Source organism: Acaromyces ingoldii (assembly GCF_003144295.1).
Source record: "Acaromyces ingoldii strain MCA 4198 unplaced genomic scaffold FA10scaffold_6, whole genome shotgun sequence".
Lineage (NCBI taxonomy): Eukaryota > Fungi > Basidiomycota > Exobasidiomycetes > Exobasidiales > Cryptobasidiaceae > Acaromyces > Acaromyces ingoldii.
Genome location: NW_020290252.1, coordinates 844,832 through 868,079, shown reverse-complemented (window position 1 = coordinate 868,079; position 23,248 = coordinate 844,832). Strand labels below are relative to the sequence as shown.

At 59.2% G+C, this 23,248-nt stretch overlaps 10 protein-coding genes across 10 annotated transcripts; 4 read left to right on the top strand and 6 right to left on the bottom strand.

The window, feature by feature from the left end:
* Positions 1–116: 116 nt before the first annotated feature.
* FA10DRAFT_288707 (alcohol oxidase) lies at positions 117–2,066 on the bottom strand (the record flags this gene model as incomplete). The annotated part of the gene is made up of 1 exon (XM_025524228.1): positions 117–2,066. One exon carries the CDS (start codon positions 2,064–2,066, stop codon positions 117–119), a length of 1,950 nt encoding a protein of 649 aa, XP_025375212.1.
* Positions 2,067–2,848: 782 nt separating this feature from the next.
* On the top strand, positions 2,849–3,697 carry FA10DRAFT_288706 (thioredoxin-like protein; the record flags this gene model as incomplete). Its single annotated transcript, XM_025524227.1, has 7 exons — positions 2,849–2,972; positions 3,037–3,096; positions 3,156–3,241; positions 3,304–3,343; positions 3,403–3,465; positions 3,527–3,538; positions 3,597–3,697. The coding sequence occupies 7 exons, from the start codon at positions 2,849–2,851 to the stop codon at positions 3,695–3,697; spliced, it is 486 nt and encodes a 161-aa protein (XP_025375211.1).
* Positions 3,698–4,284: 587 nt separating this feature from the next.
* Positions 4,285–5,934, top strand: FA10DRAFT_296882 (hypothetical protein; the record flags this gene model as incomplete). Its single annotated transcript, XM_025524510.1, has 3 exons — positions 4,285–4,686; positions 4,746–4,988; positions 5,053–5,934. The coding sequence occupies exons 1-3, from the start codon at positions 4,330–4,332 to the stop codon at positions 5,932–5,934; spliced, it is 1,482 nt and encodes a 493-aa protein (XP_025375210.1). The 5' UTR covers positions 4,285–4,329.
* A 517-nt stretch (positions 5,935–6,451) lies between these two features.
* FA10DRAFT_296877 (ketoacyl-synt-domain-containing protein) lies at positions 6,452–11,454 on the bottom strand (the record flags this gene model as incomplete). Its single annotated transcript, XM_025524509.1, has 4 exons — positions 6,452–6,505; positions 6,562–8,358; positions 8,419–10,545; positions 10,621–11,454. The coding sequence occupies 4 exons, from the start codon at positions 11,452–11,454 to the stop codon at positions 6,452–6,454; spliced, it is 4,812 nt and encodes a 1,603-aa protein (XP_025375209.1).
* Positions 11,455–11,942: 488 nt separating this feature from the next.
* FA10DRAFT_245037 (S-adenosyl-L-methionine-dependent methyltransferase) lies at positions 11,943–13,305 on the top strand. Its single transcript, XM_025519365.1, has one exon. The coding sequence runs from the start codon at positions 12,102–12,104 to the stop codon at positions 13,239–13,241; it is 1,140 nt and encodes a 379-aa protein (XP_025375208.1). The 5' UTR covers positions 11,943–12,101; the 3' UTR covers positions 13,242–13,305.
* Positions 13,306–13,529: 224 nt separating this feature from the next.
* On the bottom strand, positions 13,530–15,578 carry FA10DRAFT_288702 (hypothetical protein; the record flags this gene model as incomplete). The annotated part of the gene is made up of 9 exons (XM_025524226.1): positions 13,530–13,662; positions 13,720–13,737; positions 13,797–13,924; positions 13,978–14,402; positions 14,471–14,558; positions 14,617–15,015; positions 15,077–15,202; positions 15,259–15,291; positions 15,354–15,578. The coding sequence occupies 9 exons, from the start codon at positions 15,576–15,578 to the stop codon at positions 13,530–13,532; spliced, it is 1,575 nt and encodes a 524-aa protein (XP_025375207.1).
* Positions 15,579–15,814: 236 nt separating this feature from the next.
* Positions 15,815–16,732, bottom strand: FA10DRAFT_181775 (hypothetical protein). Its single transcript, XM_025518304.1, has 2 exons — positions 16,042–16,732; positions 15,815–15,982 (listed from the first exon to the last, which is right to left on the bottom strand). Exons 1-2 carry the CDS (start codon positions 16,606–16,608, stop codon positions 15,914–15,916), a joined length of 636 nt encoding a protein of 211 aa, XP_025375206.1. The 5' UTR covers positions 16,609–16,732; the 3' UTR covers positions 15,815–15,913.
* Position 16,733: 1 nt separating this feature from the next.
* FA10DRAFT_181779 (acetyl-CoA synthetase-like protein) lies at positions 16,734–20,096 on the top strand. Its single transcript, XM_025518305.1, has one exon. The coding sequence runs from the start codon at positions 16,858–16,860 to the stop codon at positions 20,068–20,070; it is 3,213 nt and encodes a 1,070-aa protein (XP_025375205.1). The 5' UTR covers positions 16,734–16,857; the 3' UTR covers positions 20,071–20,096.
* Positions 20,084–21,813, bottom strand: FA10DRAFT_269254 (hypothetical protein). Its single transcript, XM_025522681.1, has 2 exons — positions 21,730–21,813; positions 20,084–21,667 (listed from the first exon to the last, which is right to left on the bottom strand). The coding sequence occupies exons 1-2, from the start codon at positions 21,804–21,806 to the stop codon at positions 20,122–20,124; spliced, it is 1,623 nt and encodes a 540-aa protein (XP_025375204.1). The 5' UTR covers positions 21,807–21,813; the 3' UTR covers positions 20,084–20,121.
* Positions 21,814–22,082: 269 nt separating this feature from the next.
* Positions 22,083–22,978, bottom strand: FA10DRAFT_255694 (hypothetical protein; the record flags this gene model as incomplete). The annotated part of the gene is made up of 2 exons (XM_025519779.1): positions 22,083–22,790; positions 22,846–22,978. The coding sequence occupies 2 exons, from the start codon at positions 22,976–22,978 to the stop codon at positions 22,408–22,410; spliced, it is 516 nt and encodes a 171-aa protein (XP_025375203.1). The 3' UTR covers positions 22,083–22,407.
* Between the last annotated feature and the right edge of the window lie 270 nt (positions 22,979–23,248).

Genomic DNA, 23,248 nt, shown 5'->3' with positions numbered 1-23,248 from the left:
CGTCCGAAAGCAAGGATCTACACGGCAAGGACAACTTGTATAGAGATTCGGTCCAGTTTCTCCTGGTGGACGGACACGGTAATTAAAGAGGAACAAAAGAAGAGCAACTATCTGCGTTACTTGGCAGCGCTGAGAATTACATCGGCTGCTTTTTCGCTGATGATGTAGATGGGTGCTTGGATGAACACGCCGGGAATCTGAGGGAAGACACTGGCGTCCACGACGCGCAGTCCATCAACACCGCGCACGCGGAACTGTCCGTCTAGTACAGCATTTGGGTCGTTATCGGAGCCAATAGGCGTTGTGCACGAAGCATGGTGACCCCAAGCACGGTCCTTGACGTAGTCTTGCAGCTCGGCCTCCGTCTGCACTGCTGGACCTGGTGCCTCTTCTGTGAATGGCGGTCCGCCCAGTAGACCGTAGTGCGAGTACTCGGCCAGGGCGCTGCGTGAGGTATTGATGGCCTGCACAATGGCCTGCAAATCTAGCTGGTCGGCTCCGTTTTCCGTCGTGCCCGTGTCAAAGTAGTTGAAGTTGACCGACGGTGGGTCGAACGGGTCGGCTGAGCGTAGCTCCACTGTACCGGCGTGGTTGCGGGTGTGCGCCTTGAGCGTGTACCAGGAAAAGTGCTTGTGGTCGGCGATGGCATGCTCGGCCCAGCCTGGGTAGTAACCGTCAAAGTTGACTGGGCCACCAAAGATGATGAGGTCGGTGTTGGAGTCGGACGCGTAGCTGGAACGTTTGACGATGGCCGCTGCCAGACCGTTGGTAGCATACGCACCACGCTGACCCAGGATGTAGGGGTTGTTCTGCCATTGCTTCAGGCATTGGTCGTGCGGCTTGGAGTCGAAGGTGCATCCCTTGAGGATGTTGAAGTCCTTGGTGTGCTGTACGTTGACCGGGATCTCGTATCGGTCCTGCAGGTTTTTGCCGACACCCTGCAGATCCTTGATGACGGGGATCTTGAATTGCTCCAGTTCCTGCTTTGGGCCGATGCCGCTCAGCTTCAGAAGCTGCGGTGTGTTGTAGGCGCCCCCTGACACGATGACCTCTCGCGTCGCCTTGGCCGATCCAGCGGTGGACGGGTTCTTCTGTACGCTGAGCGGGCTGGCTCGGTACAAGTATTTTCCCTTTTGAAATTCGACGCCCGTCGCCTTGGGCGGTGCGGTGCTGTTGGACTGATCGATGACAATCTTGGTCACAAAGGTGTTTGTCTGCACCGTGAGCGGGTAGCCCTGCTTGACGGTCTCTTTGATGAGCTGGTAGACGCCTGTACGGGTGCCTGCATTCATCGTGAGCGGGACTTGGAAGAAGCCTTCGGTCGAGTCGCGCTGAGGATTGATCTGGCTGTTTGGGTCGTTCAAGAGCAGGTTCACCAGTCCTGTCACCGCATTGATGGGGTCCGGTCCAATGCCGGCAGCAGCAGCACCAGCGACGTACTGCTGCGCAAGCGACAGGTCGTTGATCAAGATGGTGGGATCAGTGGGCTGGGTGTGGAGCCAGCTAAAGACCTTTTGCTCGTACTGCTTCATGTTGGCTGCACTCCAGGAGCTGTCGCCCGTGATGCCGGCAATGTTGTTCCAGTCGCTCTCGTGGGGCAGAATCCAGATGAGTGCATTGTGTGTGCCGCATCCACCAATGGTTTGTGCGCGAGGATAGAGGATGCCGCGTGGCTCAGCACCATCAGGAGCACCGGGACCGACGTGGTACTCGAACGGTGATGTCTCCCACACGTACTTTGGATCACGTTGGGCGCGCTGTTGGTCTTTGTAGTGGTTGACGAAAATGTCCCAACGCAGCTTCTTGTCCTCTGTCACGGCTGCCATGTAGCCGGGTACGGTGACATTCAGATTGGCACTCTGGTCGTCTCCCGCTTCGATCAGGAGCGTCTTGTGTCCTGCCCGCGCCAGTCGACTGGCCAACGTGCCGCCGCCAGGGCCACTACCGACGACAATGTACTCATATTCGTCGCTGCTGGTCGTGTTGACGGGCTGCGCGCATGCAAAGTCGACGAGGAGGAGTAAGGTTGGTAATAACAGGGAGAAGACCGTGACTACCGTTCTCATGGTGAGCTGAATTGGAAAGAGAGGAATCTTACGGTGAGATACGATGAGGCGGGCGAGTAGAGGGAAAATCGAGGGCCACTTCTTATAGGCCCTCGTGGCTCTCAAACACCATTTGGATTGCTACTCGCCGCGACGCCGGAATTAGACGGGGGCGACGGAGGAGCGCCATTGCAGCACGGCTTAGGGGTCTTCCAGCAGAATGTTATTAGCAACTAGCCACCTCCGCTTGTATCTCGCACGAAGCGAAAAGGATGGCGTGACAGAGACCAGGACCGGCACTGTCGACATCTCGCGCTCCAGGCGGCTTTGCGTCGACGAGACGATGTGCTCGCTCAGAGACTTGTACGCATTGAGAACATTCGGATGCAGGAGCGAGCGCTTCTGTGATGGGCTTCGTACAGGTACCCGGTTTCCGAGATGAGTCTCCTGCAGGGTTTGTGACTTTGCGCAAATGAGATTCGCACCCTGCATGGCATTTGACATATAGATTATATTGCTCCATCTGAATTGCCGATGACGCGATCGGGGCCGAAAAGCAGAGTGTGCCAAGCACAGGCGTTCTCCAATCCCGGCGGCGGCACTAGCGTCTGCCGCCGAAAGATCCTTATTTCGCGCTTGGACTCCTCGGGCATTTTGTGCGTGCACAAACCTTCCAATCACGACATCACCTTTACGCAGCAGGCAGGGCGATAAGAAGACACGGATGCACAAAGCAGTATAAGATGGCTGCTCGATCCGGAGCACCTCATTTTCGCCCAACAATCATCACCAGAACTGCAAAAATGGTTGCATTTTACGATTTGAGCGCAAAGAAGCCCAACGGAGAACAAGTCGCATTCGAAGACTTGAAGGGCAAGGTTGTCCTGGTCGTCAACACTGGTGTACAGTGCATTTTCACACCCCAGCGTGGGTACAAAGAGCAATTTTTTTCGGAAAGAGAACTTTTCACTAACCTAGCTCGCCCTCACAGTTGCGGACCTCCAGCAGTTGCACGAAAAGTACCATGAAAAGGGACTGGTCATCTTGGGCTGTACGTATATTCTGCCATATCAAGGCAAAAAAGGCTGACCACTGTCTGCGCGGTGCTAGTCCCCAGTGGACAGTTTCCCAAGGAAGCGGCCGCTGACGATGCAGCGATCGGTGCATTTTGCCAGAAGAATTACGGTGTGACGTTTGTGCGTCTGACAGGGAAACGTGAGCAGATGCATTCTTGGCTAATCTTTGATGAATACGACAGGACGTCCTAGCAAAGAGCGACGTAAACGGTCAAAACACAAGTGACTTTTCTGCTTCCGGTCGTCAGTGAGGCTTAGCTAACTCGTCTCTTCCTTTTCAGACGAGGTTTTCCGCTTTCTGAAGAAGGAGAAGCCAGGTCTTTTCGGTCTGCAAAACATCAAATGTGCGTTCCAACGTAGAAAGCTTCAATTTCCGTGCTGACTAGCTAAAAACACACTACTCAGGGAATTTCACGAGTGCGTGTGCTGAGACAAAAGCGGAACAATCCCGTACTGACGATAATTTCACAAACAGAGTTCCTCGTCAACAAAGACGGTAAAGTCGTCGAGCGCTTTGCCCCCAACGTTAAGCCGAGCAAAATCTCGGGGCAGATTGAGAAATTGCTGGCCAGCTAGGGTCTGCTGTCGTTCTTTCCGCTTGCGATCTTGTTTTGTGAAAATTCTTCGCCATTCGCTTTCACTTGTTACCCAGATATTATCCTTGAAATCCATCATACCTCTTGTCTCGCTCAGATCCGGTGAAAGAAGACCGTTTCTTCGGAAGAATGTCAGACACCTCTTGAGCACATCAGTCGGGCAAATTACGCCATTGAACGACACGACTGCGAAATTCCCCGTAACGAACCCGGGCAGATCAATTTCTCAGCTTCCCCATCGTGCATCAAGATTTGCAGCGGCATCCTGCAGGTCATCACCTGCAGGTGAAGCAGGGCTTGACCTTCTAGCGTATCTGTGAGTGAACCGTACACATGCTCCCATGCGTTAGGGTCCGTGACAGCGGAATGTTCCATTGCGAGCACCCTAAATCCGCAGAAGCTGCACCGTCGCTATCACACCATCGAATGTCCTGATGGCCAATCGGAGAAGAGATTGTTCGAAGTATGCTTCTTTCTTCGCACACAGACGAGCTTGACCAATAAGGTTGGATACATAGAAATATAAAGCGGAGGAGAAGAAAACCCCGCGTCCTTCTCCATCTTCATCTCCCCTTTCCCCCTCTCTCTATCCCTTCCGCTCTTTTCACAGCCATGAAGGCTTTCTACTTTCTCTCTCTCGCGGCAACCTGCCTTCTGAGCGGCGTCTCGGCTTTCCCCGCCCTCAAAGACCCTTCTTCGCCCCAGTACGCCGAGTTCCTTAAGCGTGCGGCCGAAATAAAGGCCGGCAAGTACGCTTTTGGCGACATTCTGAAGCGTGCCGAGAACGCATCGTCCTCGCTAGAGACTCCCGGTGGTGGTTTCGGACACCGTCGACTCACGGCCTTGCTCAATCCCGACAACTTCAAGTACAATGCCAAGGAGCAGTATGTCGACCTGACGTCCGATGAGCACAAGTACATTCCCCCTGGACCCGATGACCTTCGTGGCCCTTGCCCTGGACTGAACATCGTGCGTATGTGCAATCTCTGTCATGTTGTGTCAAGCTGCTCACAACACTTTCTTTGCAGCTTGCCAACCACGGTTACTTCAACCGTAATGGTGTTACCAACCTCTTCCAAGGTATTGACGGTATCAACAAGGTGTTTGGCGTAGAGTACGACCTGGCACTTGCTCTCAATGCGTACGCCGTTGTCTTCAACGGTAATATTCTCGACTTGTCATGGTCCATCGGAGGGCCCTTCAAGTCCAAGGACCTTGGTGCATTGGAAGACGTCCTTGTTGGTGAGCCGGCCGGCATCAACGCGCACAACGTGAGTAAATAGAGGTGGTGTTTTGCTCTGATTTTAAGCACCGTCGCGCTGACGAGCGTCACAGATCTACGAAGGTGACGCATCGATTGTGCGACAAGACTACTACGCTCCTGGCTCGGGCTACGACAACGTGGAGCTTTACATGCCCTACTTCAAGGACCTGCTCGCACTCGGCAACAACGATGCCACCGACGGCAAGGACGTCTACAATGCCGAGCTCATGTTGCAGCACAAGGCAAACCGCTGGCACCAGAGCGTGGCCACCAACCCGTACTTCTTCCAGTCCGCGTTTGGTGGTCTCGTCGTCACGACTGCAGCGGAGCGCTTCGTGGCCGAGTTTGCTGCCAACAACACCGTCGACGAGAATGGCTACAACCGGATCTACCTCGATGAAAAGAACCTCCTCGCCTTCTTTGGCGTGGAAAAGGGCGCAAGTGGCAATCTGACCTACACGCCCGGCACCGAGCGCCTGCTGCCCAGCTGGACCCGTCGCCCGCTTGCTGCAACCTTTGGCCTGGACGACATTGTGCTTAACCTGCTGCATGCTGTCAGCATCGACCAGAGCCTCTTGTCTCTGGGCGGCAACACGGGCAAGGTCAACAGCTTTGCTGGCGTTGACGCAGCCGACATCACCGGCGGCGCAGTGCACACAGCCGACTTGCTCTCCGACCCGCAGGCACTGTCGTGCTTCTTGTTCCAGACCACGACGGAAGAGGTGGTGCCGACGCTGCTCAGTTCCATCTACAAAGACACCGGCAAGGCGCTCGACTTCCTCGGCAAGAACTTCAATGTGCCCTTCAAGAAGCTCGCTACTGCCGGTAACAATCCTTGCACGCGTTACAACACAAACGCCACGGGCCACTACTCTGAGTTCCCCGGCTCCAAGATTCCCCGCAAGCAGGATCAGGGCGTGGTAGGAACGATTCTCGGCGGCGGCTCGGACTAGATGGTTCGCTGGCCTTGTAAAAGTGCCACTCATGCATACCCTCGATGCACACGCTATTGACCCTCTTTCGCATTCGTTTCTACCTTTTCTTCCACTAAATTCTCCCCCACCTCTTTTCGAGCAACAAGATTGATAACAAATTTGTTCTGACCTCTTTTTGGCGATTGTCTCCTAGCGCTTCTCTCCATTCGTCAATGATCGAATGATCTTATAGTGCACGAGCACCTTTCAGGAGGTTCACACCAGCTTCAGATAGAGACTACACACGTGCCTGCAAGTGTACGATGCCAAGCATCATTACTGCATGAATCTACTGGGCAACAGCGAGGCGGGAACTAGACTCCCTGAGATGAAAAGTGCAATGGAATTGCCTCGTCGTTTCGCAGATCACGCCAGCCTGTTCGACAATGCTCGACAGAAACACACGAAAGCTGAGGAACGTCGAGGTGTCATGCACTTGATCAGGTCCGTTGTGATGCACAGAAAGAGAAACGTAAACATCTATTGGAAACGAGTACTAAGACTGAAGCAGGTAGCAAGCACGCTCGATGGCAGCTGAAACGGCATCAACCTGCGAGCAACAAAGTCAGCACCGGTTCCCAGTTGGCACCAGGGGGAGCAACTCACGTTTCGCTTGGCAAAGGGTGTGAAGTGGGAGCCCGGAATGTCGAGGACGACGTCGAGGCCGGCGAGCTTGTCCCAACCAAGGAGTTGGTGCTTTTTGCCCTGATCGCCAGACCGGCGGGTGAGCCAGTCGAATTGGGCATCGGTGGCCCAGCGCGCCTTGAAGTCCTGGCTGCAGCGAAGAAGAGCCAATTTGACGGGCTTGTTGGACTGCCTCGCCGCATTGAGGGCAGTCTGTGCCGATGCAGGCAGTTCGGCATAGCGTCGAATACAGTCGCCCGATTTGAGGAACGAGGCGCGGATCAGCTGGCGGGCCTGGCCGAGGCGGGTGTCGCCACCGTCTTCAGGCACCAAAGCATCAAGAATCGAGCCATCGAGGGGCGTGTGGCCAAGGGGGCAGGGCGTATCGACGGCGAGGGTGCCCATGACGGTGCGACCCATCGCTTGAAGCTGATGAGTCATCTCCCATGCCAGTACTCCGCCGAATGACCAGCCGCCGACAATGAGGGGGCCTGTCGGGTAGACATCAGCCACGGCTGCCACGAGGGCTGCTGCATGCTCGACGACGCCCCAGTCGCGACTCGGAGGGTCGAAGAGGCGTTCATGATGAAGAATCCAGATGTCGCGCACCTGCTCCGTGGGCAGCGTGAGGTACGACGCGGGGATGCCCGAGCCGTCAGCACAGAGAAAGAGAGGTGCGGCACCGGGGGAAGCACCCCTGCGAATCAGACGCGGGTTCTCAGCGAGCCGGAGGGCCCTGCGAAGAAAGCTGACCTCGGAGGGCGTCACAGTCTTGTAGAAGGAAGGCGAAGGGAGTGGCCTATCTTCCTCAACGCGACTTGGGCTATGAACTTGCGCTGTACTGCGGCCTTGTGCGCGCTGTGATGAAGGCGGTTGCACCTTGGCTGCCTCCGTACCGACGATCTCACAAAGCTCGGCGACGCTCTGACAAGCAACAAGGGTGTCGGAACATGTGGTGACACCAAGATCCCGGGCAAGGCCCTCGGCAAGCTCGATGGACCCCAGCGAGTCGAGCCCGAGCTCGTTCATGGAAGCGTCGCTGGCGAGCAGCGAGGCAGCGTCGTCGATGGCCAGAATGTGGGCCAGGACCCGTACGGTTGTCTCACGGACCGAGGTTGGTGAGTCGTCGGTGTTTACCTCTTCCTTGGTCTCTCCACTGGCCACTTGCTCGCTCGCAACGCTGCTCTCGACAGAGGGCACCATTGATGCACAGAGGCCAACAAAGTCGTCGACCGTCTGCTGGGCCGATGCTCGGTCTTGCAACCCGTTTGCACCGGGGAGAAAGGGTGACAGCTGCTCGATGATTTCAATGAACAGGAGCGAGTCGACGCCAAGCTCTTCGAGGGCCGTGTAGCCGTGGATTTCGCTGGCAGGCACACCCGTGCCGTCGCAGATGATCTTGCGAATTCTTTCACCAAGCTTTTCCATGCTCGGTATTGCTGTTGTTGTCGACGAGTCAGGGCTTCTTGTCGGCCTTGTCTTCGGTGTGGCCTTCGTCGCCATCGACGAGCCACCTGTGAGTAGCGCCGAAAACTGTTTGGCATCCACCCGCTTGAAGACAAGGTCGCCCAAGGAGGCAAGCACGGCGCCGGTCCTCGAGTGCGCCGATGCCCGACACGTGAGGGTAGCTGTCCGCTCGTCCCACACGGTGCTTGCGCGCACCTGAACGGCCTCGTCGTCAGTGTCTAGCAGGCCGACAAACGAGCCGAGCGATACGGCAATGAAGCTGACGTCCGGCGACGACTTGGGACCCGTGTTGGCTAGATAGCCGGCCGTGTGCTGGCGTTGACCTAGTTAGCGAAGCTGTGCACCCTCTTCTCAACGACTGATGCAACTCACCAGCATCGTATCCTGAAGAATGGGGCTGACCACATCGCGACGGCTGCCGCGGGGAACAAATGCACCGCGCTTGAGAGTGGCCTGGCCTTCGTAGCCGTCCGAAGAGCGCGAAAGGCTCTCGATTGTCTGGTAGAGGGGCGCATACTCGACAACGCGCTCGGCAAATGTTTTGTAGAGCTGTCGCGTGTCAACGGCGGCGCCCAGCTGGTCCGAGGCAATGGCCGTGGCGTGGAGCGCGGCGCTGTTTGCCTCCTTGACGCTGACCGTACCCGTGAAATGCGGCGTCAAACGGTCGCCCTGTGTGCGCTGCCAGCCAACACGGGCCTGATAGACGCCCGGCTGGCGCGCTGCCAGGAGCTGACAGACGAGTTGTCCGGGCGCAGCCTCGTTGTAGATCAGAGGAGCATGGTAGCGTGCACTCTCGAGCACGACCACCTCTTTCCGGCCCCGGTGCACGTCTTGCTGCAGCGTCGTAAAAGCGAGCTCGTGGTACACAGATGCGGGACACATGCCCTTCCCTGCTACCAGATGGCCCATGATCTCGTCGCGCACCTGCGACACATCCATGACGGCCGCCGCGCGCACGTCGTGACCCTTGGCATGCGCGTCGGATTTTGAGATGGCATAGCCTCGTTTCACCTCCTTCTTGGCCGTTGCTGTGCGAGCAGGGGCGGCGTCGTCGATGGTAGGTGGCTGGTGCTGGTAGTCGACCCATACGGCGTCTTTTTCAAATGGATGGAGAGGCAGCTCGTCGACCGCAGGCCAGCGCCCCTGTCCCTCGAGCACCTTTGAGAAGTTGAGCGAGATGCCATGCTCAAAGAGTTTCGCCAGATGCCCTGCCGTGTTGGGCTCAGGTGCCGCATCGCTGAGAAGCTGCGCCACATCTGCACCGGCCTCGGTCACGACGCGCATGGTCCCCTTGCCCAGTGCGATGGCACCAGCAGGGACAGTCGCGTGTGGAGTACCGTCGAGTGTGACGAACTGCTGCTCTTGTAAATCCTCGGTCTCCGATTGGTACCTTTGCCATCCCTCTTCGAGACGCACGTCTCCCGCGAGGATGCGCGCCACTGTATGCGCTCGCTTCGATGGACAGATGAGCGTGATGTTGCGCAAGCCCCACGCCTGCCATCGCTTCATGATGGAGATCTCGAATGCAAAGGCTAGTAACGCCGTTTTGCGAGCGTCCGCTTCACTGTCGCTGCTGCTTAGCAGGGCGTCGATCTCTTGACTGGCTTCGACGGAGTTGATGACGGTCTCAAAAGCCCGCTTGAATGCGGGCTCAGCAGCCACATGGTGGCGCAGTCTCTCGACGGGAGGGTGCTGGGCACGCAGCAGGACAAAGACGGGGGTCGCCTTGGAGACGAGCTTCTTGGGTGCCTCACCGTTGCGCCATTCGACGAGCTTGGCCTCGAGAGACGCAAGGTCATCGTGCGGCGACACAGGCAGAGCACGGCGAAAGGACGTGTAGTGGATGCGGCGTGCCATGGTAGCGTAGCACAGCTGACCGAGGCTGGTGCTGTCGCGATGGGTGCCAATGTACTCGATAAAGGCGGTGAGAAGACGGTCGAATGCGCGTGCGGACTTGGCCGAGAGGCAGAAGAGCATGTCCGACCCCAGCTTGCGGTCCTGGCTCTCCTCGCTAGCAGGCACCCACTCTTGCAGAAGCGCCGTCGCATTGGAGCCTGCGGCACCGATGGAGTTGAGGAGGGCAATGCGGGGCGCATCGTCTGCTGAAGGCCACTGCTGCTGCGTGGTAGGAATCTCGATGCGGGTGTTGGCGACGAGGGGCGCCAGTTCCGGGTTGAGCGTCTTGAGGCTGATCTGCGGCGGGATCTCATGGTGGCGCAGCATGGCCAGTAGCTTTGTCAGGCCTGCAAAGCCCGCAGCAGCCTCGCAATGGCCAACATTGGCCTTGACAGAGCCCAGGTGGAGCGCAGTGGTGGCCTGCTTGCCGTAGACGGTCGACAAGCTCGTCATCTCGCAGCGATCGCCTGCCTTTGTGCCCGTGCCGTGCATCTCGACGACACTGACGGCCGAGGCATCGATGCCGGCCATGTCGTTGACGCGTTTGAAGAGCTTGACCTGCGTTGCCTGGTCCGGGTGGGTGATCGATTTGGCCAGGCCGGACTGACAGAGTGATGCGTCAGGCACAATTCCCAACCAAGCTGAGAAAACCCCGCAGGAGAAGGGGAATAAACGTACCTGGTTCAGGGCCGTGGCACGAATGACAGCCTCGATGTGGTCGCCGTCGGCCAGAGCATCGTCCAGTGTCTTGACTACAAACGCCGCCACACCCTCGGCCCGCCCATAGCCATCGGCACTCTCGTCAAACGTCTTGCAGCGGCCGTCCTGGCTGAGAAAGTGGCCGCGATAGAGGCCCAGGAACATGGCAGGCGAGGTAATGATGTTGACACCAGCCACGAGGGCCGAACGACAGTCGCCGGCGGCAATGGCGCGGCAGGCAGTGTGCAGCGTCACCAGGCTCGACGAGCATGCCGTGTCAAGAACGAGGCTGGGCCCCTCCCAACCAAAGTGGTGGGAGATGCGGCCCGAGAGAAAGGCACGCAGCGTGGCTGGAGAGTAGAAGACGTCGACCTCCTGAGTGCTCAGATTTGCGACGTAGTCATCCGTGGCGGCCGCAACGTAGACACCGAACTCCTCGGCTCTCGTGCTCGGCGTGGGCGACGAGGGGCAGTAGCCCGAAGCCTCGACGGCCTCGTGGGCCACCTGGAGAAGCTGGCGCTGCTGCGGGTCCATAACCTTTGCCTCACGCCGGCTGATGCCGAAAAAGGTGGCATCGAAGCACTCGGCATCGTGAATCAGCGACGCATGACGCACCCCCATGCGGCGATAGCGGCCCCCACCGCGGCTGCTCCGTTCGGGCGCCTCGTAGACCTGCTCGATGTCAAAGCAACGGCGTGGGATCTCGCTTGACGCCTCAAAGCCCTGGCTGAGCAGCTCCCAGAACTGCGAGGGGCTGTTGGCGCCGCCGGGGAAGCGGCACGAGTGGCCGACAATGGCAAACTGGGTCGCCATTGTCGCGGGCTTGTCGTCGAATCGTTCTTAGTGTAATCACGGCCGGCTGAGGGAGTCGAGGTACGTCCTTTTCTTTTCTGAAGAGAGAGGCGTCTTCTTCGAAGGTGTCGCCGCCGGAAAATTCTGCCATCGAACACAAAGAGCCATTATATTATAATTGATGATGCGACAACCCCGTCCCACGGCTGGCCGTAGTGCCTGCTCTGTTTGGCGTTCGGTGTACTACACTGGTCCCCTGCACGGTCCACACTACGCGTCAATTTAGTCTAAAATTGCGACGCCAAAGACGGCGCCGTGTGGCAGCGCCGGATTTATCTCGTCAAATTACCCTGTCCCTGGGCGTCGAAATGACCCTTATAGAGAGGGTTATTTTCTGACGTTTGGGCCATGCCCCCGATACAGACACAAGCAATCCAACGATGACACCAGGCGCTACCACACCCACCAGCACGGCCGCTGCGCCGACGACGTCGGCCGTCGTCGGCGCCTCGCTCTCGGAGCGCGCTCAGTCGCTGCGTGCGCTCCTCGCCCTCATCTCCACCAGTGGCGAGGCCATTCTGTCGCAGTGGGAGAAGCTAGACAAGACGTCTGCTCTCCCATCCAAGTCGCTCTACGCCAGCTCGCAGACGCTGCTGGGGGCCGCCGGCATGCTGTCGGAAGTGGTCCAAGACCCGGGCATGCGCTGCCTGCAGATGTGCGGCTCCTTTTTCGAGGCCCGCGCGCTGCACATTGCGGTGCGTGCCGGCGTTCCTCAACGGATTGCCGCCTCGCCAAAGGGGGCCCTGACATCGGTGGAGCTGGGCAAGGCCACGGGCATCGAGCACCGCAAGCTGGCGCGCATCCTCCGCTGCTTGGCTACCAACCACATGCTGGCCGAGGTGGGCCGCGACACGTTTGCCAACAACCGCATCTCGGCCCACCTCGTCGACAATGCCGGTCTTTGTGCCTACATCCACCACTATGGCGAGGAGCCCTACCACGCGGCGGGTGCATTGATGACGAAGCTCGACACACCAGCAGGTGCGTCGTACGACATCCTCGACGCTCCCTTTTCCGACGTCTACGGCCGCAAGCCTCGCTGGGAGTGGCTCGAGGAGCCCGACGAGAAGACGGGCAAGCCGCGCGAGCAGCTGGCGCGCTTTGGCCTGGCCATGCTGGGCGCAGGCGACGTCGAGGTGCCCGGTGTGCTGGCCGACTACGACTGGGCTGGCCTCGGCCAGGGCGCCACCGTCGTCGATGTGGGCGGCGGCGTGGGCCAGATGTGTATTGCCCTTGGCCGTGCCTTTTCCAACCTGCGCTTCGTCGTGCAGGACCGCCCGCCCGTCATTGAACAGGGTCGCAAGATCTGGGCGGAGCGCGCCGCCGATCTCGTCGACCGCTGCGAGCTGCAGCCCCACGACTTTTTCCAGACGCAGCCCGTCCAGGGCGCCCACGTCTACCTGCTGCGCCACGTGGTGCACGACTGGGCCGACCGCGAGAGCATCGCGATCCTGCGCGCCCTCAAGCCCGCCCTGGCACCCCACTCGCGCATCTTGCTGGCCGAACAGATCATGGTGTGTGCCTCGGGCGACGACCGCATCGCCCGGCCTGCTGCCCCGCTGCCGGCCAACTACGGCGACGCCGCGCGCTTCAGCCACCAGCGCGACATCAACATGATGGGCCTCATCAACGGCATCGAGCGATCGCCTGCGGAGTTTGATGCCCTTGTCGAGCAGGCCGGCCTGGTCGTCAAGGCTTTCCACCCTTGCCGCTCGCAGATCGGCCTTGTTGAGGTTGGCCTTCCCTAGACTGAGCTCCTTTTCCTTCGACTAGACTTGCGGAGCTCATCGCGCCCGGCCCGTCCCTGTGCGAATAAGATTGTTTGCATTTGTCATTGCTCGGAGACTAGTAGTGGCAGGCTTTGAATAAGACACTAGCATGTTTGAATGAATACAAACCGATTGTAAGCGTCATGTACTAGGTGAATGAAACCAATTGCGAATGCCATTACAAGGTGACTAAAGTTGCGAAATGTGTTGCAGTCGAGAGGAAGAAAAAAAATGTCGAGGAGATAGATACAAGCACACAATGCAGCTTTATTTCGGGCAGAGATTGCGAGCGTCTGCAGGGATCTTGAGCTTCCGGATTTCGTCGGGAAGCTCAACGAATTGACTGGCCAGGCCCTCGTTGAGGTGAAACTCCATGTGGCAGTGGAAGAATTGCACGCCGCTGCAGGGTTATCTTAGTTTTGAATCCCACGTTCTCAGTCTTCTGCTCCTTACTCACGGATTATTCGTCTTGAATCTAGACAGTGAATAGATGCAAAAGTTAGCGAGTGCCGCTTGTGCGGACAGCATACTCACTGGAAAACGGCCGTGGCATTGACGGGAACCATCATGGTGTCTCTGCGGGTGGGATTGACAAGGTCGAGGCCGTCGTTCCCGTGGTAGGTGCCATTGAGATAGCCGAGTACCTGGAATGTGTGTCCGTGCTGTGCAAAGGACTCAGTTACAGGTCAACAAAGACCAGTGCATTGTCACCCACCAGATGGTAGGGATGCGCCCCTGGGCCAAGAGTAGTGTTGAGGACGACGCGGATGGTGCCGTTGTGCAGTGCGTAGGCATTGCGACTCGTAGGCAGCGCAGCCACGTCGACACCGTCCTTGATGTCAAACAACGTGGGCTTGGCGTTGACGTCGTAGGCGGGATAGCTCGAATTGTTGACGACACCCTGAATCTGCCGGGCCGTGGCGTTGTTGTAAAGTCCCACGGCGAGGAAAATGGTCGTGTCAGGCGTTTCGACAGCATCCTCGACCTCGCGGGGCTTGATCTGCGACAGGTCCAGGTCGCGACAGTCATTTGCCTTTGGGTCGGCAAATGGCTGCGAAGACGGTACCTTGGAAGCAGACACGCCCTCGTAGTTGACAAGTGCCCGTGTCTCGAGCTCCAGCTTTGGATTCTGGATTGGATCTGTCGGGGCGTAATATCCTCGGAGTTAGCGTATTACCACCTACTTGGCCGAGAAAGAAAACACTCACAGCACGCATTCTGCGTGACGGACCGCATCCACACGTTGTCGGTAAAGTTGGTCTTGGCCTGCACGAGGACGTCGTAGCGCTGGGCGGGCTGGGAGTAAGACTGGTCAGCATCAATTGTTCCGAGAGTAAAAAGCTTCGCTACCAACCCAGATGGGCAGCTGCTCGACACTAGTCTTGCCGTCGAGCGCAGCAAAGTCACTGCCGATGAGCTGCAGCGGATGTTCATCGATGGAGAAGTGGAATCCAACAAAGGCGCTCATGTTGATGATACGCAGCCGATACGTTTTGCCCGGTGTGAATTGAAACGATGGCTGTGACTTTGTGTTGCAGCCACCCGTGCCCGCGCAGATGAGCACCGAGTCAGGAGCAGGGGGACGGGGAGGGATGCCCGTGTTGCCCACAAAGCCCGGTGTGCGGTCAATTGCCAGGAGGGTCCAGTCGGAGATGTTGAAGTGGTCCGTGACGACAACGACGTATTCGTCGTCGTACTTGTACGGCTCTGACGGGTCATCGATGATCGTTGGCCCCACCACGCCCAGCGGGTACTTTGGCAAGCTTTGCATGTCAGCTCACGGTCCGACCCTCAGGGTGAGATAACACACTCACTTGCGGGCCGTAGTGGCTGTGCCAGAATGACGTGCCAGCTTCGTCGGGGGTGAATGTGTATGTGAAATTGCCACCATTGGCAGGAATCGGGCATTGGTTGATCGCAGGCACGCCATCTGCCCATGGCTGCAGCACAGTGTGAGTTCAGCACCGTCTCAAATGGCTCAAGGTAGGCGACATACCGTTCCGAGTTGATTGATGCCGTGAAAATGGATCTGTGCCATCGCGGTCAGCATCGAAGAGGGGTACCTTGGGTGTACCAAGCTGGCAAACGCACCGAGGTGCCGTTGTCGGGCAGATTGTTGGTCAGCGTCACCTGTACCTGGTCCCCTAGGCTGGCACGCATCGTCGGCCCCGGAAACTGGTTGTTGACGAGGGCCATGCGCTTGCTCACGCCATTGGGCGAGATGGTGCGGTAGGACAGCTCCCACTCGTACTTGACCACCTTGGCCGAAGCAAAGCCCAGCAGGTATGCGAGGTAGGCAGCAGTAAAGGCCTTCATCTTCCTCTATGGATGAGGAGAAAAAAAAAAAGAAAAAAGATGCGGATTGGGATCTCCTCCGCTATTAATGTAGCTTGGACTGTGTCAGGCACAGAAACAGGTGGGCGCCATGCTCGGCGTGCCTGGCCAGAACCAGGGTAGTGATCGGCATCTTTTCGGCACACACCCCTCACGGCAGGTTTCATGAGCGGAAGAATGAAGTCACACACCTCAAGGCAGGTGTTCAAAAGCGAAAGGATGAAAGAATGGTTATTTCATATTAAGGACTGCATAGGGAGTGCCCGCTCTCGGGTGATCTTTGCTTCTACAGAAGAGTATGAAACGATTTCTCCCGCTCAAGTAGGCTTCGAGGAGATGAGCTGCAGGGGGTGGTAGACGACATTTGACCACACGAGCCCCGTGTCCTGCGACAAAGAATCTCCAGTCAGAATCCACGCGTAAGGCTGAATGCATGGGCACTCACATTGGGTGTCGAGTAGAACTCAATGATGACGAGATAGCCAGGCAGGTCGCGCTGCCACTGAGGGATCTTTGGTGCCTCGAGCGTGTATTCGTACCGGTTGTACAGCTTGTTGTCAATCTCGTCCTGCGTGGTATTGGCCTGGTATGCATTGGCAAAGATGTTGGCAATGGTGGCCTGTGTCGTTCGAGCATAGCCGTTGAAGACTTCTGGCACACCCGCTGCACGCACGCCCTCGCCCATGGCCTGCGTCGTCATCTGTACCTGGACGCCCGTCGTGTGGTAGTCACGACCACCGACGCCGTCGTAAGTGAAGTTGAAGAGGTGGCCATCAAAGCGAAACGTCGCGTTCTTTGGAGGCGACACAACGGTACCACTTGCGCTGAGTAGGCCGGGAGCAGTGTTGGGTAGCATGGGCCCCATCTGACGCTTCCACAGGCTGTCTGACCGGCCGAGGAGCCAGTCGACACCGGCATCGGCGTCGAGGGAAGGCACGATGGACGCTGAAGCGCCGCTCACGAGTGAGACGGCAGCGACGGCAAGGGCAACCACAGGCACAGAGAGCCGCATAATGGTTTGACTCGCGTAGACCTCGCGGGTAATCGAATACAGACAGTCTCTATATAACGGTGAGGGATAGAGTACGGCCGGGGTAGAGCGGCCAGGCGCCCAACACGGGTTCTTTTACTGCTGACGGGCACGGGGTAAAGAGGCGCCCAAGCCAGGGCCTCGCGCGGCAACTTTAAAAACTGAGTCGGCCGCCTCGTGACTTTCGCGCGCGTCGCCGGTCGCCCTGCCTCTCGCTCGCCCGGTTGGAAAATGTCGACTTCTGCGCCCTTTATCCGCCCCAACCTGAGGCTCACGCCAGGCTGGCAATCGACGGCCAACACAGCGGGAGAGCCCGCCACCGTCTACGATCTTCTCGAACAGTCGGCCCGGCTGAACGCACAACATGCCTTTGCGCTCCAGCTGGCTCCCTCGCTCGTCGCGTCAGACACACGCACCATCAGCCATGGGCAGCTCCTCGAGGCCGTCGACCGCTGCTCGGCCTGGCTCGTCGCAGAGGGCATTGCCAGGCGCTCTGCTGCAAAGAGAGACAGTGGCAACGGGGTAGAAAGGGGCACCCCTGTGGCCATTTTTCTCGGCAGCGACGCCAACATCTTTGTCTACCTCGTCGCCCTCACCAAGCTTGGCAATCCCTTTGCCCTCTTTTCGTCGCGCCTCTCGGCAGAGGCCGTCACGGCACTCTGCACGCGCGCGGGCATTCGAAGCATACTGACGGATCAACGCACCGTGGTCACCTGGGCACAATGCCAGCAGTCCCTGGGCGAGGCTGAGGGCGAAGCTGTGCGGCAAGTGGATGCGCTGCCATTGGCAGCTTGGCTCACGGACGCCAGCGTCCCCGCCAGCATCACGGTGGAAAAGGGCGACGAGGTGGATCCAAACGACTGCAGCGTCGCCATCTTTCATTCTTCGGGCAGCACAGGCCTTCCCAAGCCCATCTTCCACTGCCACCGCTACCTGCTTGGCTATGCGGCCAACCACGAGCTGTCTGCGGACGCCGTCGGCGTGACGCTCTCGACGCTGCCCCTCTACCACGGCTTTGGCCTGCTCGCGCCCTGTCTCTCGCTCTCCATTGGCATGACGGTCGTATTGCCAGCGGCGACGACGATCCCCACGGGTCTGTCGACGGCCGCGATGCTGCACCTGCAGCCGGCCAAGCGCATCTTCATCGTTCCCGCCACGCTGGGCGAGATGGAGGCCGACGCAGCGGGCCTTGCGCTGCTCCAGCAGCTCCAGCAGGTCGTGGTGGGCGGTGCGCCCATGAAGCTGTCGCTTGGCGAGCGCCTCGAGGCGGCCGGCGTGTCGCTGCTCAACCATTTTGGCGTGACCGAGATCGGCGCGCTGGCGCCCATCTGCGTGCCCGCGCCGTCGTGTCGGTACAACTGGCGCTACCTCCTCGTGCGCAACGACATCAACATCCAGTTGCAGACGCTGCCGCTCCAGGACGGTGGCGGATCTCTGCTGCGCCTTGGCGCGCGGCCCTTTGGCTGGGCAGACGACTTTTGGGTCCAGGACGCCCTCGAGGAGAACGCCGACGCGGGCGACGGGCGCAGGCAGGTGCGCATCCGTGGCCGTGTCGACGAGCTCATCGTCCTGGCCACGGGCGAAAAAGTCAGCCCCATTGCCGCCGAGTCGGCCCTGCGCGAGCACCCGCTTGTGACGGATGCCGTCATGTTTGGCAATGGCCGCTTCCAGGTCGGCCTCATCGTCGAGACGGCGTCCACTGCTGGTGCCAGCGTGACTGCGCAGGACCTCGGCCCGACGCTCGACGAGCTGAACCGCGTGTCGGATGCGCATGCCCAGATCGATGCCACGCTCATCGTCCTGACGCAAAAGGCTAAAAAGGCCCTCGTCCGCACGCCAAAGGGCAACCCCGAGCGCAAGGCCAACGTCGACCTGTTTGCCGTCGAAATCGAGGCGGCCTACCGCGCTGCCGACCGCGTGGCCGGGCCGCTGCTGGACCTCGACGATGCACAGAGCCTCGAGGCGACAATCACCGAAGCCGTCACAGGCCTCCTGAGGCGACGAAAAGGCGAAATTGGTGTCGACGACGACTTTTTCGAGCTGGGCATGGACTCGTTCAAGGCGCTCAAGCTGCTGCGCATGCTCCAAGCAGGTGCCGGCACCCTGCCATTTACATTTGTCTACCGAAACCCATCGGTAGCCAAGCTCGTCGCCGCACTCGCGCAGGGCAGTCGACAGGACCAAAGGACCGACGACGAGGATGCAGCAGCCGTGCAGGCATGCGTCGACGGGGCACTCCGCCAGCTCGACGAGTGCTGCCCATCGTCGCTTCGTGATGACGCCACAGGTGGACATGCGCCAAGGAGAAAGCCTCGCACGGGGCCATCGATTGTCATTACCGGCAGCACGGGCAGCTTGGGCAGCCACCTCCTGCGCGCAGCACTGAGCCAACCGCACGTCGAGCACGTCTACTGCCTCGTCCGTGGTCCAGACCCGCTGCAGCGACAGCTCGAAGTCATGGCCAAGCTGGGCGTCAGCTGCGATCGGACACGCATCAGTGTGTGGACCGCATCGCTGAGCAAGCCCAAGCTGGGCCTCACCGAGGCGCAGTACCACGAGCTGGTCACCCATGCAACGCACATCATCCACAACGCCTGGCCCGTCGACTTTCTCCGCCACCTGGCCTCGTTCCAGCCCCACATTGACGGACTTGCGCGTCTGATTGAGCTGGGCGTCGACATCTCACAGCAGCAGCAGCAGCAGCAGGACATCATCCGGCCGCGCCTCGTCTTTGCCTCGTCGATTGCCGTGGTGGCCAGATATGCGTCCGAGAGGGACACGGCGGTCGTCGTCCCCGAGGAACCAGTGGTCGATGTGCGCGCCTGCTCGACGCTGGGCTATGCACAGGCCAAGCTCGCCTGCGAACAGCTTCTCCAGCGGGCGCCGTTCCGCCACGCCGTCTCGATGGCGAGTGTGCGCATCGGCCAGCTGACCGGCGCCGAGGGCCTGGGCAACTGGTCGACGAGCGAGCACATGGCCGCGCTGGTCAAGAGCTCGCGCACCGTGGGAGCACTGCCGGACCTCCAGGGCACCCTCTCGTGGCTGCCCGTCAATCGAGCTGGCGACGCCCTCGTCGAAATTCTCCTCTCCGAGGACACCACAAAGAACTACAACGACGACGACGACACACCGGCGATGATGCATCTCGAGAATCCGGCACGGCAGTCGTGGCCCGACATGGTCGCGCTCCTGGGCCAGGCCATTGCCGTCGACCGCGTCCGTCCCTTTGACCAGTGGCTCCAGCTTGTCCAGGTACAGTGCCCCGACGCAGGGCCCTTGGTCGACTTTTTCCGTCAAGACTTTCTTCGGCTCGCCACGGGCTCCCTCGTCCTCGACACAGCCATCGCCAAGCGCCACTCATCGACACTGACTAAGAGCAAACCCTTGGACAGCAAGCATGTACAGGAGTATGTCAAATACTGGCGTGCCTCGGGCTTCCTGTAAATAAGTTCACCAATTGCAATTACGAGATGCCGTGCTATCAGACAAGGCGAATCAGAAGGGCCGCTGTGCGTCTGGGGACAGCCACTGGGCAAAGTAGTCCTCGACGGTGGCCCAGTCGTGGAGAGACGCGGTGAGGGCACCCACGTGGCCGTCGGGCCGCACAACGACGAGCGCGCCTGTGCTCGCGTCTACCTTCCACTTTGTGTGGAGCGGGTGCGTCATGGCCGTCGGCGTCTTTGCATAGGGCGACAGGCAGGGCACGTCGTCGCAATACAAGGCAGAGGGCGCAAGGGGCGACGCAGGCGAAGCCATGGCGGGCAGCAGCGAGTGCGTCACCTCGAGCGAGCGGTGGTCCTGGAGTGTGACGGCGACGAGGCGGAGCAGCTGGGGCCAGGAGGCGGACTTGTCGCGCATAGAGGTATATAGACCTCCAGGACGCGCAATGTGGGCGAGCAGCGTGGAGACGGCCGTGGCGGATACGTGGCCAAGACAGAGAAAGACGGTAAAGTGGCCGTCAAAGGGCTGCAATGCATCGAGGACGGGCACGGGATTGCAGTCCTCGTGCCGAGTCACGGTAGCTGGCAGCAACCGCGCACCGGCCACGAGCCCCCTCGGCAAGCCCTCGTCGCCCAAAGCGTCCACGACGGTCGTCTCGCTGGGCGTGACGAGGGAACTGCCCGTGTAGACGATCGATGTGCCACTTTGATAGGCCTCGGTCTTGCGCTGGAAGGCGCCCAACGCCGCAGTCGTCTCTGGTGTGGCATTGCGATGGTTAGAAAAGAGCCGGATGAGCTCACGATCCATGCTGATGAGCTGCTCGGCCACGAGTCGGCGCTCCTGGCTGTATGTGTCGAGTACCATGCGACTGGCGCCCCACCGCTCCACGAGGGCGATCTTGACGGCAAGGTTGTGGGCATCGAGCAAGCTGGTGTTCATGCCGAGCCCGCCCTTGGGCGAATGGAGGTGTGCAGCGTCCCCTGCCAGAAAGATGCAGCGCTCCACATCAAACGAGGAGACGAGGCGCTGGCCGACGCGATAGATGGTGAACCAGTGCACCTCGTCCCAGTCGACTGCATACGGCGCGAACGTCGCCTTGACGACACGGACCACGTCGTCGAGGTCAGGATTAGCTGCCGCTTTGTTCTCGTCGCTGCTGGGACCGCCTTCGTCGTCGCTTTCGGGAAGCTGGCAATAGAAGCGCACGCAGCTCTTTCCCTCAATCGGTTCGCGCGGGATGATGAGAATGGTGGAGGTGTGGCCGTGGAGAATCGAGAGGTTGCGCAAGTCGGGAAAGTCGGAGCGCAGACCGATGACATCGACGGCCGACCAGCGCGAGTCGTGTCCATCGCCTCGGAGCGCCACATTGTGCTTATCGCGCAGCATCCGACGCACTGCACTCTTGCCGCCATCGCACCCGACGAGATACTTGGCCTGCATCTGCCGCCTCTCGCCGTACGAAGACTGGAGTCCGATACTGACAGACTGGCCCTGAAGCGTGGCATCGTCAAACGACCACCCCCGCTGCACCTGAACGCCACAGAGCTCTTGCAATCGTCGCTCCAAGATGGACTCGACGAGTCCCTGTCGAATGCCCAGGCTGCAAGAGGCCCCTAGTCAGCAGCAACGCTCCCTTCCTTTTCCCCTCCAGGCGAGCCTCACCTGTAGCAGTCGTCGCAGTCGATGTCTGGTGAGAAGAAGTCGGACCTCGACGTGCACTGGGGCGGACTGACGGTCATATCCCAGAATGTCCGCGTGTACATCTTGACGCCCTCATCGATCATCGGCTGGCCAAGCCCAATCGACTTCATGACCTCGATGGTGCGGCACTGGAGTGCGTCGCCGCGGCCTCGCGCATGGTGCGATGCGTCTTGCGAGTCAATGATGAAGGGCTTGACCCCCATCTGTGCAAGGCAGGCTGTGTGGGAAGCGTGCGACCAATAGTCAGTCTCTTGCACTCTTAATCAGTGGCGATCACGCTTGCCCACTCACTGGCCAGCATCAGACCCGCCGGTCCTGCGCCGACAATGACAACATCGTGTTGCACCTGCGGCGCGGTATGCCAGGCCACGACAGCTGCTTCGCTTGTCTGAACGGGAGCCATGTTTGAGTGACGATGGGAAGGATCTACTGCGCCCGGCTCACATCTTATTCTGGAGGATGAGTGGACGCCGTGCGCGTCTACACACAACCCAGGGTGAGGATGCGCACAGGGTAAGATGCAACTCTATCTAGTCTAATTGCAGGCGCTAGGAACATCTAGGGGCGCATTATTTCTTCACTAGCGCGGCGCGAGAACTAGTAGTGGTGTATCTTAGTAGTAATAGAGGGTTGTCTGTATCACGACGAGGGGACAATGTTGATAGGAATGGCCACCCTGTTTTCCCGGTCGAGACCGCCGTCGTCAGGCGCCGTGTACGTCTCGAGGAGGGACAGCGTGGCGGAAAAGGCCGAGGTCACGTGGGCACGTGGCAGGGGCAACGCCGAAAAGTTGTAGGCATTGAATGCATGGCTCGACTGCTCCTTCTGAGTCGAGCCAGGCTGGAAGGCATTGGGAGGCACAGTCATGTAGGCGTCGAGGCCATAGCGTTGATCTCCCGAGAGGCTGTTGAAGCCGTCTGGGTGCGTGGCATTAAAGTCGGCGATGTAGATGCGAATGTTTTTCGTCGTGTAGCCATCGCCGCCCACTCCATAGTAGAGGAGGTCGACTAGCGTCGAGCCATCTGTCTCAAAAGTCAATACAGGGCCCTACTCTTTCTCGTCTACCAACTCGCTCACCGAGCTTGACCGTCTGGTTGGCAGTCGGGCTGACGACTGTGGCGTACTGGGGATCAGGCGTGGCGCGCTTGACCACTCCGCCGACGGCAAGTTGAGACAGGAGAAAGAGGCTGAAGAGGGAGGACAGCGCCATCTTCGCAAGAAAGATGAGGAACAGGATCCAAACAGAGCGCAGTGCTTCTACTTCTTTAAGATTCGGAGAAGAGAAAAAACGTGTCTGGTCTGTGTGAGGAAGCATCTCGGTTGCCACGGTGAAGAGCACGTGGTCGCCATTAGCAGCGCGCCTACACGGGGTCTTTTGCCTACACTGGTTTCTCACGGTCGCGGTCAGACGATGAGGCTAAAAGTGAAATGGACTGTGAGACTGAGAACGAGGGCAGATTTGGTCGATTGAGATAAGTTG